A 14,375-nucleotide genomic window follows, 5' to 3' on the forward strand; every position below is an offset into this window, starting at 1 on the left:
TGACACTGAGGGTAATGCTGCGCCCACTCAGGAATCTCCTCAGTATGGACAATAGCGATATCTGTGCACTGACAGACACCTGGTTCAGGTTCCCAAATGCACACCAGCACTACCAGGTTATATTTCATACCATGCTTTCTGACCACAAAACTCGGAATGGCCAACACAAATAGAGGGAGTATCCATATACATCACAGACACACATACCTCTGGGTTGGCAGCACTGCACAAAGCATCACAGACCATACATATGCACCTAACTTTGTGCAAATCTGCCTTTTGGTTTGTTGCCTGCTACAGACCACCCTCCCAAACTCAGGAACCACACTTGGCTTTCCTGGGAACACTGGACAATATGAAGGTCTCCCCAAACACCATTATATTGGGTGACTTCAAATACCCACACATTGACTGGGGATAGTACTCAGGCCCCAACACCCTCGCCCAACAGTTGCTGCTATTTTTGTAAACTCATATGCTATGGCACAACTGGTTACCACACCCACAAGAGGTGACAACATATTGGACATGATCATCACCAACATGGGGACTCTATGTTCCACACCTGAGATATACCCCTCATTGGTAAGGTCAGAACATACATTTATCTCACTGGACATCCATATCCCGTCCCCACACCCATCCTGGGTAATCTTGGTGAACTTCTCAAAAGCATACGCCGCACTTCTCCAAACCAAGGTGGTATCCTTCAGAGACCCTGGGACAGTGGTGAGTATGGCTCAGACTGCTGAATCCTTTACATACACATTCTATGGACACCTAGTGGACTGCATGGATCATGCTATCCCAAATAACAACTGGGCTCACTCCTCCAATGGCAGGGGACCTGTCTGGTAGACCCCGGCCATTAATAAGCTATACAACAAAAGGAGGACGCTACTACGTGATAGAGCACAATCCCAGACAGGGAAGGCATCTGTTATCTGTACAATCAGACAGCTACAATCGCTCATGTATTTATGTCAAGCCCGCTTCTAACGGACAATTGCAACAGACACGTAGGACACTCACAAGGCCTTCTTCAGTTAATTCAGGTACCTGTGTGGACACTCACTGATATGCTGTAAATTACTGCATACTGACTAAACATACCCTGAACCCACAGACATTGCCAACATCCTGGAAAACAGGTTCAGTACAGATGTCTCCCCCCCATCCCCCCTAAGGAGCTACTGTCCATCCCAACAGAGTGTAACCTCCCTGACATCACAAATAAACAGGTGAGTGCTGCCCTCCCCACAGCAGACAACACAGCATCAATCCCGGCCTGCATCTTACACGGGCTTCATGACAAGATGTAACCCTCACATTACGTCACTGTTCAATATCAGAGTTACTGCAGGATATGTACCCATGGAATGGCATACAGCGATAGTGGTCCCGCTCCACAGAGTTGCTGCCACAACGGACCACAGACAATATCAGCCTATAAGGCTAACTAGCCTGTTCTGCAAAGCTATGGAGCGTACTGTAATGGGACTCATGCACATAGACATTGGGAACCTACAGACACTGGGTCCTACACATTTCAGCGTTGTTGTGGGCAAATCTTGCCTCTTGGACCTGTTCCTATTCTTTAAACAGTTACCAGGTCCATTGGTGTAGGGACGGTTGTCCACACAGCCTGCCTGGACCTTGCACAACCCTTCAACACAATACCCCACTCGGCCATTATGCATACGCTCACCGGCATCTATATCAACACATATCTCACACGATGGATTGCTACCTGGATCAGGGATAGCACCCACATGCTCAGTATTGCAGGTGCCATGTCTGACTATACACCAGTTACACATGGCATCCCACAAGGCTCAGTCCTGGGACCTCTCTTGTTCAGTATATATTTGTGTGACGTACAGGCTAACACAGGAGGAACATGGCTGACCATGTTCGCAGATGACTGCAAACTGGGTGCCATAATCAACTCTCCAGCTGGCACATGCATACTCAAACAGTGTCTCACAGAGATAGGATGACTGGTGCCTGAGCCATGGCCTACAGCTAAATGCCATTAGTTGCATAGTCATCCCCTTTGGGAATAACAACATGCTCACACATTACCACATAGGTAGTAATCCATTACATACGGTAGTAGTTAGGGGTTTGGGGACATGACTTGTTCGTACTCTCACCTTTGACAATCACGTTGCCAAAGTGGTTAGACAGAACTTCTATATAGCCCACCTTATCCCATATGGTTTCACATGTTGATCAAGTGAGGTCATTGTGCCCCTATACTCATCACGACCATGCTTGGTTACAATGCCACATTTGGTATGTACCTTACCTGACACCTGCAGCAACTGTAATGGCCACAAATGTTCCTCAACAAGCAGATGTAGGGACTCACATGAATGCCCTGTACAGTTCAGATACAGTAACTCCAGCTCTACTCAGTTGCTTACCACCTACTTGGATGTGTTGTGTGCCTGTAGTTTAAGGAAATATCTGACCCAGAATTAATGGACATGCTCCACCTCAGGATATCCGACTCCCTTGGAGCTACACACCCCAGGGACATATACCTCAGCACAGATGTTAATAGGACATGCTGGAGGGACAGATTCTTATCCCAGAGGCTCCACTCACTCCGGATTGTAATCCCGGTTTCGCATGGGCAGAGCCATCCACTGACCACCTACAGGAGACATCTTGATAAGTAGATGGGTGATCGTATGTTTACCCATGGGATATCTTCTGGGTCCCTGCTAGACACAGGCACAATACACTAAACGTAAATGGGCTATCTTGTGTGACCTACTATTCACAGGCACAGTGTTCTACTTTGACAGGGTTGCGAAAGCTAAACACACTCTGGCAAGCTTGTACATGCCCTAGGGCAGATAGCCTAGTATCAACCTCTGAACCTATGATAATGTTGAGAATGCACAATGTTTATTGCTGATACTGTTTGCAGGTTTTATCGTCTTTGCTTTCCCACTTTCTATGAACAACTTAGGTATCTGCAGAACATATTTGATTATGACAGGGTTCCACACTATATTATATATGTGTCTGTTGTCATATAACTGTGTGCACAGGGCAGATTGCTGGATAGTGAGAGGTTCCTGGGTTAACACATGCAATTGCCTGATATGTGTGGCCCACTGCTGTACTCTGATATGGCCTAAGTGTGTGAGCATGCACAGTTCAGACTGTCAGTGTTCTGCTGCCTAACATTTGTCTCATTTATTCAAGTGTGTGAGCATGCCCAGTGTGACGTTTCAGTATGTTGCTGTCTGAGGTCCACTACATTTGTTGATGTATATGTACATGTCCAATATTAACATTTCTACTGTGTGTGTTTAAAGTCAGGTTCTATTCTTACTGCGGGACTCACCTTTGTGTCATAATTCAACAGGGATTATGCCGTGCCTGCAGGGTTTCCATGGAATACTTTGCATAGACTTATCAACATTTCTTCATACAGGCTGACCACTGCAATACTGTCATGGTTTAGTGGTTCAGTACTATGACTATAGTGCACAGTATCCTGGGTTCGAGGCCCATCACTGCTTTATATTTTCATACTGAGCAGACCAGAACCAGACTGCTTAAGGGCCAGTAGAGCAAATATGAGCATGTTGGCTTTTGTTCAGCTATGCCCTACTTAGACCCAGCTTGTCCAACATAGCACCATATTAACCAACATTGCTGGACGTTGGCCAATATTACTCAACATTGACCACAGTTGTGCTAGTTGGTGTGTGCAATTTTCTTTACATATACTACATGACGGTAAATGCAGTTTAGCACTGCTTTATATTGCTTAACACATGGCAATCATGCCTCAGGTGGTGCAGCAGGGCTGGCTATGTCGGATGCACATACTACACTTCCTATACATGTTTGAAAGCAGGTAGTGTCAAGTTAGGCATCCCTTTTACTATATGTACGAGTCAGAGAGAGGTATAATTTCCAGAGTTCCTACTGAGCCAGTGTATGTGCTATGTGTTGCCTCTTTGCCAAGGCCAAAGCATACTGGGTACGCCTCCTTCTGCCTACTGGAGCAGGCTCAGGTTGTTCCTCCTCCGAGTCACGCTGTGCCTGTGATGGCCTTGGCAATGGTGGGGGGCTGTTTGGCCCAGGCCTATGCTGGTCCAGCTGCAGCTGTTTTCGCAGGATCATATTATGTAGCATAGCACATACCATGAAAACAAAAAGAAAGCCAACACTGGTAAAACAATCAAAACCACAAAAAACAGTGTACAAAGGGATCAGTCCACCAATAAATATCCAGAAACAGATTTATTAACGAAGGCAAATCCAACATATAACGTTTTCGTCAACACTGTGACTTCATCAGATATAATGAACAATAAAATTCATGGGTATATATACACATAATTGGCTCCAAGCTTTCAATTATAGTTTGTTGATAGTACAATTTTAAAGAGACATAGAGACCACTTGTAATATACCCGAAGCACCATAAATCTAATAAAACCCTAAGGTATATAAAGTATATAAATATAAATGTACAATATTACAAATTTAAAAATAATAATAAAATATAATAGATACTGTTAAAATTTGTTTACATACAACAGGCTTTTAACTTTAACAAAGGCTTGATTGATATATATTCATTTAAGCCTGGATCCCTATTAGATTCCAGTAAGATTTGCCAATAAGTTTCCCTGTGTTCTAATCTAATTTCCCATGGCCCTCCTCTATTGTCTTTGTAAACAGTTTCCAAAACAAAAAACTGATACTTGGCTGTAGAGCATGTCATAAGATGTCTATAAAGAGCATTTTTCAAATTTTGTTTTTGTATCTCGTATAAATGCTCATAAATCCTTCTTTTAGAGGGCGTTCAGTTTTGCCACGAAAGCGGGCGGGATATGAAAAGCAAAAATAAAATAACCCTGACCTGATTTTTGTTAGTAAAACCTGGTAGACTTGATATTTTTATTTCTAGCTGCAAGGAAAAGGTTTCTTTGATTAATCAACATAATGGTGCTGTGTGCATGAACACATTGTAAGTGCCGCTGCGTGTTTTGTTGGAATATTTGTATGGATGGAAATTCTGTCTTAAAATTTTCTTATTTCTGCCCTTCTGAAAAAACCCTTTAACATTTTTATTACTTAGGTTTTTCAAGTCTGTAATGTCCCTGAAGTTGTCCCATTCATTTTGTATGATGCTCCTGATAACCCCTGAATTAGCACTGTACTCAGTAATGAACACTCGATTGAAATCAGATAGCACCTCAGTGTTGTCTGTTGTACTATATGTATCTCCTAGACCCAAAATGGGCTTATACTGATCTCCTCTACCTAAATCTACCTGTTCCTTGATCTGGGAGATAAATTCATATGGATAGCCTCTTTCTTGAAACATACAAAATAATTTGTAGCACTCTGAATTATAATCTTCTTCTTCTGATGTCATGCGGGATATCCTGACCAACTGTCCCTTTACTATTCCTCGTTTTTGATATAATGGATGAGAACTATTGAAATGTATATAACTGTTAGAGAAGGTTGGCTTCCTATAAACATTGGATGTAAATTTTCCTTGATGGATACTTAGTAAAACATCTAGGTATTCAACCTTCCCTTCCTGAATGTGACGAGTAAATGTTAAAAATTCAGTAGTAGAAGCCAAGTATTCCATAAAAATGGAAATGATGTTATCAGGTCCTGTCCAAAAAATGCATATATCGTCCAGGAATCTGAAATAGGCCCCCCAATATTGAGTAAATTCACAATTGAATACATATTTATTCTCCCAAACAGATAGAATAATGTCGGCGTAAGTGGGGGCACAATTGGACCCCATGGCCACCCCTGAGGTCTGCTTGTAATATTCCCCTGAAAAATAAATGAAATTGTTATGTAAAACCAATTCCATTAATTCTAGAATGAGAAAGTTGTCATTAGCACTGGCCTTAGGACAAGATGTTAAAGCTTCCTCTAGCCATAGGAGTCCAATGTCATGTGGAATCACAGAAAACAAGTCCACTACGTCTATAGTTAGAAATTTTAAATTAGGAACTAGTAGGTCTGGGGTTACTTTTTTCAAAAATTCCCAGGAGTCTTTTAATAAGTAGTTTGCCTTAGGCCATAAATTCTTAAATTTCCAATCAATAAACTTTGAAAGAGGAGAAACCTTTGAACTCTGTCCTGCTACAATGGGTCTAAGAGGAGGATCATGAATGTTTTTATGTACCTTGGGTACCATGACAATTTGGGTACATGTAGTTGGTGAGTACTGCAAGGCTCCACCAGATGTGTCCAGGCACCGGAACCGTGACTTGAGCAGCCCAAACACACGCTCGATTACATTTCGTGTTTGTGCGTGTGCCTCATTATGGCGTTCCTGTTCAGGTGTGTGTGCATTTCTGATGGGTGTTATCAGCCATGGCTCCAGTGCATAGCCAGCATCCCCCACTAGGTGACCACGTGGGATGTCCCTATTGGCAAATGTCTGGTACAGCTGCGTCAGATGCCACATATGGGAATCATGGTAGCTTCCAGGGCAGCCAGCACACACATTCAGTATTATGCCCTGGGCATCACACACGACCTGGCAGTTGATGGAGGGGAAGCCCTTGCAGTTGAAGTAGACCCTACCCTGCTCACTGGCTGGTGCTTTGATGCGTTATGTGCGTGCAATCTATTGCACCCACTACCTCAGGGTATTCCGCTATTTGCTGGAAGAGACGCATATTGCTGGCCAATACCTCACGGGAATTGGGGGAATATACATGATCACAGACATGTGCTGACATGGCATCCAGGAACTGGTGCAGTACCCTGGATGCTGATGCCTGTGATATCCCCATCATACCACCAGTTGGTCTCTGGAAGGTACCTGTTGCTAATATTCTTAGGCCAGCACATACCTTGGTTTCCACTGGGATGGGTTGCCCTCTGTTGGTTCTGTGTGTGAGGTGTGGCCTGCACAACTCAACAATTTGCTACAAGAGGTCTCTGTCCACTCTATAGCGCTCCACTATCTCCAGCTCATGTAGCCCCTGATAAGTTACCCTGGGCCTGTACACTCTTCTCCGTCTGCTCACTATGGGTTGTCCAGCAGCATTTGCATTATCACCACCCTCAGCATGCTGCATATGTCACCTTATAACAGCAATGGCAGCCCCTAACATTTTTTGTCTCAGTAAAGCTTTTTCAGTTTTCACTTCTATTAGCTTACTGCAATGTTGCAGTGTCTCTTGAGAGAAACATAATGGACTGTTGTTTGCAGAGTTTTAAGTGCTGGGCTGGGCTAGTGTACTGCCTGTGTAATTGCCTGATTCTGATTGTTTTCACCTGCTAGCTCTGCTAGTACTCCCTGGTAACTTCCTACTATTTGGTGTGCTTCCTTTTTCCTTTCTGTTTCGTCAGGGGGGAGCACTGCGCACACAAGCGCAAACACCCGCACAGCAGCTAACACACACACACACACATGCTTACATGGACTAAAACTTGCTTATTCTTGTTAAAACGCGCACACACTGGCACAAACGCACTTACAACTGTTTACACAGCCTTACATATGCTTAGTCCGGCTTACATGTTCGCACACACGCTTACATGCATGCACACTGTCTTACTCGGGTTTACTGGTACACACACGTGCGCATGCATGCTCAGCAAGAACCTTTGGTGTTATCCACGGCATACACCTTCAATTTCTTTACTTTACCTAGCCTACCTGTTGACACACCTCTTTCAATGATATGTAAATGTCAGCTGACACATGCCACTCTGCTCCAATGAGCTTCACTTCTTTCATACATTCCCCCCTCATGATGTCACCTATCTTCTACTCTGTTACTCTCCTTATCCTACTCCTACACTCCACTTACTGTGCTCATTTGCAATGTAAACTTGCGATTCACTATCCTAATCATTTGCATAGGATTGCCTACTGATGCTTGGTTACATCTCTTAGACTGAGCTTCCCCCTTAGCAACCTCTACTCGGTGGCCATGTTGTCTTCAGCCTGCCATTCACTTGCATTGTAAATTCATATCAGCAATAAAATCCACATTTGTGGATCTTAATTATTGATTTTCTGGTTTTAAGGGCGCAGCGCGTTTGTGCGGCGCTGCGCTTAAACCCCGGAGATCGGGATGAAAAAAAAAGTTATTTTATTTTTATTTTGCATCACTTCACATTGCCAATGGCCGTATGTTTGGCCATTGGCATGCTTCCTCCTGTAAATGCATCCTTATTTTGGAGCTGTCATGGCTCCATTTTGCTATTTGCAGAACTATACTCAGTTGTCAACTGAGTACATTTCTGCAAATAACACTACTCCTAGTCAGACAGGTTCGGGTTTCCTGGATTGCAAATTTACCTCATTTGCATAGCTTTCACCTGCAATTGAGGTAATTTGCATATCCAAGCCCTGTCTGTGTAGGACTAGTTTTGAGAGCTCTGTTGCACGCCCCTACCAGCTGTTCCTGGATCGCTCGGCGGACATGTTGGCTGTATGGAGTCTTACTCTACTCTTAGACTCCATGCAAGCCTTTGTGAATCCGGCCCAAGGACATTTCCCATGTGTTATGGCTCACTCAAGTAACCTTATGGACTTTGGCCTGCCAGCTAGGTGACATCTCTTTGCAATATTAATGTTGGATGTTGCTACATGTACAGTTAGTTTAGTGTCTGTGTGTTGCTGAAGAATTTGTGTGTCAGCCCCATGTCCCAGAGGCATTTCAGGCTTATGGAGACAGTCCTTAAATACCTTAGTATAGGACAGCTCATTTGAGCAGCATGGTGGTGTAAGGTGAGTATGGGTACTAACAACATGGTATTTTGATGAGAGCCTGGCCTCCAGACTTAGTAAATATTTACACATCTCACATGTAAATTCAGTGTGTGGTGAAATCAAGTACACTGCCTCAAGGTGCCTAGTGCTAGCAATGCAGTAGTACTAGATAACTGATAAGTTAGGGGAAAAAATGTACATCATGGCTCTTTCAGGGATTGGTTTTGGGTCAAATCCAGCACAGCAATGCTGTCATGCAGCTGAGAGCAACCAACCCAAATAGAGTAACATGCAAAACAGACCAATATAAAGGTACAGAAAAACAAGCTAATTTACCTTCAGAAAACCACTTGCTTTAATGCCTGTTATGACTAGCTAGCGAGAACACCAGCAACTTCTCTTACCCTTTAAGATGTGACCAGAGCATGGGGGAGTGAAAAGTCTGAGAATTAAGTACCGGCCTTTATATTTTAAGTAACAATTTGACAAAAACATGACTACGAGTGCCTGAAATGCTCACCAAGCCCTACATTCTTCATTCAAGTGAGGTTACAATGTGAAATTTATATTTATTTTCTGGATGACATGTACATATCTCAGACAAGTACAGTTGTTCTTTAATACTTATTAAGATATGCAGATGAGAAAGCAAGACTGTAAAAGCTATTATTAGCTGTGCAAGTTAGCAAACAGCCAAGTATTCCAGGACAAATTATAGTCATTATTTTTAATGGAACTTAATTTATCAAAGGTGAAGTAAAAAAAAAAAAAAGGAAAAATATAAATATAAAATGGGGTGGTACCATTGTTTTTTCATCCAGCTTTTCAACATTTGTATAACGATTTCTTCACAAGCTAAAGTAGTTAAAATAGAGTGTATTTCTTGGTAATGAAGCAAACCTCGCCATAAACAAAACTACCATCTTCAGCATCCTATCATCCCCAAAAGATTGCCACTAAACTGTGAGGAATTTAAGGAAGTTTTAAATAGTTTTTGCAGTGGCCTTCATTCCCACTTTAGGAATGAAGTCCCCCCACCCCTAGCCTGTAAAATATACTACTGATAAATTCAGACTAGCTTGGAGAAAAGGGGATTTCCCTCTTCTCTGAATTGATACAAGCTCAGTTGTAGTATATATACAGATTGGGATATGGGGGTGGAGCTCCTACACTGGGTACAAAGGAGGCACAGCCCCCTGCAAAAAAAAAAAAAAAACATTCTGTGTATTGCAGACATCAATGGTATATAAAAGGCAATACACAGCATTTCAGTAAAATAAACTAGACCCTTAAAATTTGCACATTATGCAAAAAAAGTTCATTTCACAGAGAGTGCATTCACATTTTTGGGCATGATTGTGCTGTGACAGTCTTCTAGTTCAGAAAAAAGGACCTCATAGATGCAGGCTAAAATACAACCCTGAAATCAAAGTTAAGAAACTGGAGTCTTGCTGCATGGTGCAGAGGAAAAAGCACTGAATGTGTCCCAGCTGACTTGGGATTGAGTAATGGGCATGACCACTTTTTGCAGGGGTTGAGTCGATATGGATTGTTGCCTTGCTGACACCCATAAATGAGATCCCTCATAAAATCCTCCAAAGCTAGTTACGAAAATAAAATTGCTAAAGATTCCAAGGACAACCACAAGGCATTATATAGTTATGTCAAGAATCTAAATGGCAATGCTCAGACCTGCTCTGAGGTATAACAGAATGACATTAAATATACTGATCCCAAGGATATTGCCAGATATGGCAGATCAATTTAGTGTCAACTTCACCCCCCTCTCACCCCCTAAAGGGCCATCTCAATACCAAAAGACTGCCAAATTCTGGTAATCATGGCCACACAGGTAGAAACCGCACTCTCCAAAGCTAAGAATACAGCATCCATGGCACTAGATGACATCCTGGGCTGTGTGCTACATAAACTACAAAATGAACTGGCACCTCACCTAAGTGTCATGTTTAATCATAGCCTCACCTTGGGCTTCGTGCCCACTGAGTGGCGCACAGTTACAGTTATCCCACTCCACAAGGGGGATCCACCTTGGATACTGGGAACTACCGTCCCATCAGTCTGACGAGCCTGATCTGCAAGGGCATGGAATGCATTATCATGGAACTTACAAAGACATTGGCAACTTTCAAACACTGGACCCCCCAGCCAGTTTGGGTTCGTGAAGGGATGATCTTGTCTCCTGAACCTGATTGACTTCTTCGAATCAGTCTCCAGAGCTGTGGACGAGGGTAAGGCGGTCCACACAGCCTATCTGGACCTTGCAAAGGCCTTTGACACCATCCCCCACTGTGGAATTATAGATAAACTTACTAAGCTGGGCATAAATCCCTACGTCATTCAATGGGTTGCCAACTGGCTTACTGACATAACCCAGACTGTAAAAGTAGCTGACTCCAAATCCAACTCCAGACAGGTGACAAGTGGAGTACCTCAGGGTTCAGTCCTGGGACCGCTCTTGTTTGACATCTACTTCTGTGAAGTACAGGCCAACACTAAGGAACTCTGGCTAACAAAGTTCGCAGATGACTGCAAACTGGGAGCCATTGCTGAATCCCCAAATGATGTGGATATTCTACAAAATGGCCTTACAGAAACAGATGCTTGGTGCCAGAGCCATGGGCTCAAGCTTAATGCCAAGAAATATATAGTTATCCCCTTTGGGAAAAAACATGTACCCATGAATTGCCACATAGGTGGTAGTACACAACACCGAAAGTGTAATGAGAGACTTAGGGACACAGGTGGACAGTGGTCTCACCTTCGATAACCACATCACCACAACAGTCAGGAAATCCTTCTATGTGGCACACCTCATCACTAAGGGCTTTTCATCCAGAAAAAAGCAGGTCATTGTTTCACTGTACTCATCCCTCATTAGACCCATTATAGAGTACAACTCCCCATTTGGTATGTACCTCACATGACATTTGCAACAGCTGGAAAGGCCACAGAAATACCTCACTGAAAGAATCACAGGCCTAAAGCAGATGCCCTATGCTGACCATCTAAAAAAAAAAAAAACATCTATACTCTGTGGCATATCATCTACTCAGAGGTGATCTCTGCTTAACATACAAGGCCACGTCAAACCCTGTGCTGTTGGACATGCTCCACTTAAAGAAATCCCAATCCCTCAGAGCCATATGCTCCAAGAATCTAAACCTTGTCATCACAATGAAAAAAACATGCTGGAGGGATAGGTTCCTGACCCAGAGACTCCCCATACTCTGGGATAGACTGCCCATACATGTCAAGCAAAGCGCCTCCTTGGCCCTCTTCAAAAGGAACTTTGACAATTGGATGGGAGATAGAAAATTCATCCCAGGGATCACGTCAGTCGTCCTGCTAGACAGGGGTCCAGGGAAGTAAATACCATGGCAAGAAATATCCAGACAATTGTTATGGCTAGGCTTGTATAGGCTCTAGGGCTGATAGCCTAGCACCAACCTATGAACCTATAAATGAGCAGGTGTTACAGCATGCAGCATATGGACTGGAGGTATATGCTTGATTCTTCCAAGTAGCATGTTCCCACACAATAGCCATTGCTATGCCTGAATGGAAGCATGCATGCTTTGGGGATAGACTGGCAGGCCCTTACTTAATTAGATATGCATGTCAACTGCAGCTACCAGGGCATGCTGCTAGGCTTAAACAGAAAATCCCGTAATGGCTGCTTGAATGACAGCCACAACATACACAGCTCTTGCTGGTGGAATGTATGACACTGATCCATGGTGCAAGACTGGATGTCTGTTGAATGCTCAAGGAACTTACGTGCAGTACTCAAAAGTGCAAAACTGAAAGTGTGAAAAACAGCTTAGCTAGGATGAGCTGAAGAGGGCAGCCACCCCAGCCGCAGAGTGTTAGGTGGGTGTGATCAAGAGATGACACCTGATCAGTAGTGCAGTACTGGAATTCATGCCAGTACAAAAATGGACTTTGATACTGCTTAGGCAGTACTGATCTTAAAGGACTTTTTTGCTCCTCAGCTTACAGAAGGTAGGAAGTGGTTGGTCTACAATGGCTAAACTTAGAAGGGATGCTGAGGATGACAGTTAAGCAATCTTTGCGTAGCTCAGTATTTAAAAAAAGAATGTAAAGAAACTTTTCATTTATTTTAGAACTTGACATCAGCAGAATTGTTCATCTTATGTCACTATTGTGCCTGCCTGGGCACTGCCTAGTATCATTTTAAAGAGGTCTGAGTTTATGGGGGGACAGGAGCTTTGGTGAAATGTGTTTCTTTTTTATTTAGAAAAAAAGGAAGGATATACATCTCCAGTGGCATAGACTGATAAAGTCCAGGGCAGGTATTTGACTCCTCCAAGTCACTGTTGGGTGGGAGACTTCACTGGTGCACATGCGCAGAAGCATGCAATCACATGGAGAAGCAGTAGTGGCTCCCTGAAGTAACATGGTCTACATGTTCCACTTTCAAAGTATAAAAAACCCTCATTGTCAGGATGCCATTGAAGGCACAAACCACCTCAAGGCTACCTGTATGATTGCTTACAAGAAACAAGTCTGAATCTTGTAGCTACTGCATTTCAGAGTAATATGCAAAGTGGAAGTTTGATTCTAGGCTTATTTAATCTGTTAGGAAATAGATGTAAAACTGTACAGCATCAAACCCTGAAGTGGAGGTATTGACTTTGTTTTAAAGTCAGTTGAAAGACATAGCCAGCAAAGCAACAGGCAGAAATGGCTGATGTACTAATGAGATACAGGTTGGAAATGCAACTGGCAATTTAAATATTTCTTCTTTTTGTTCAGGAAATTGTTCCATGTGATATGAGTTTGGTCTGGCATCCTTTACAGCTTCCAAAAGTGAGATACAGCTGCACGCATTTGCAGTCAGATGGCTCGGGACTAGAACAAGTGCAAGAAGGAGCTGTTGGAGGAACAGCCTAGGATAAAGAGAAGCCTGCAGCATGCTGAAATATTCTTGACATTAAAAGGCACCCATCTCTTTTCTTTTGTTAATGTAAAATAAAATAAAAAACCTATGCATTATTTGCTGTTTTGGCTGCAAAATGTAAGAATAAAATAGAGACAGGCATCTAGGTAGAGTATATTAATGTATACAGTATTTTTTATCAAGAATATAACTGGATAAGCCCTAATAGTTTATTAACAATAATTTAAAATAATACTGCAGCCATATCTTCTAACAAGCTGAATTATAAATATGTGCTTATATTGTCTAGTCACTTACAAATACATTAGTTTGCACTTGTGTTTCAGAATTTAGTGGTTAGTTTTTTAATGTAGTTTTTATTTAAGTTTAGAAGTAAAATAAAATATATTACTTAATTTTTATGTTTTCTATTTGTTCAATCAACTGACTGTTTTTGAAAGAAATAAATGCATGCCAGTAGATGAACATCACAAAGTTTGCTGAGAATTTGACCTTTGAAATTCTCTTTACTTATAACAGTTCCATAAAATCACAAATAGTAAATTATATTTCCATAATAATCAGTTATGTTCATATTTCCCATGCCTGCAGCAGGTTTCAGGCTATATGAGCTTTATCTTGTACAATACCTAACAACCAGTCAATTTCCAAAAGGACACAAAACCAAACCAGTGGGCTTTCAGGACA

General features: G+C 42.4%; 1 protein-coding gene across 1 annotated transcript in view; it reads left to right on the forward strand.

The window, feature by feature from the left end:
- Window positions 1–14,083, forward strand: part of LOC122801017 (latexin-like) — a 386,629-nt gene extending 372,546 nt beyond the window's left edge. The window contains exon 6 of the mRNA XM_044070476.1: window positions 13,544–14,083. Coding sequence (XP_043926411.1) covers window positions 13,544–13,681 — 138 coding nt within the window. The 3' untranslated portion in view covers window positions 13,682–14,083. The remainder of the gene's footprint in view (window positions 1–13,543) is intronic.
- Window positions 14,084–14,375: the final 292 nt, after the last annotated feature.

This window comes from Protopterus annectens, chromosome 4.part1 (assembly GCF_019279795.1).
Source record: "Protopterus annectens isolate FY-2018-M chromosome 4.part1, PAN1.0, whole genome shotgun sequence".
Lineage (NCBI taxonomy): Eukaryota > Metazoa > Chordata > Ceratodontiformes > Protopteridae > Protopterus > Protopterus annectens.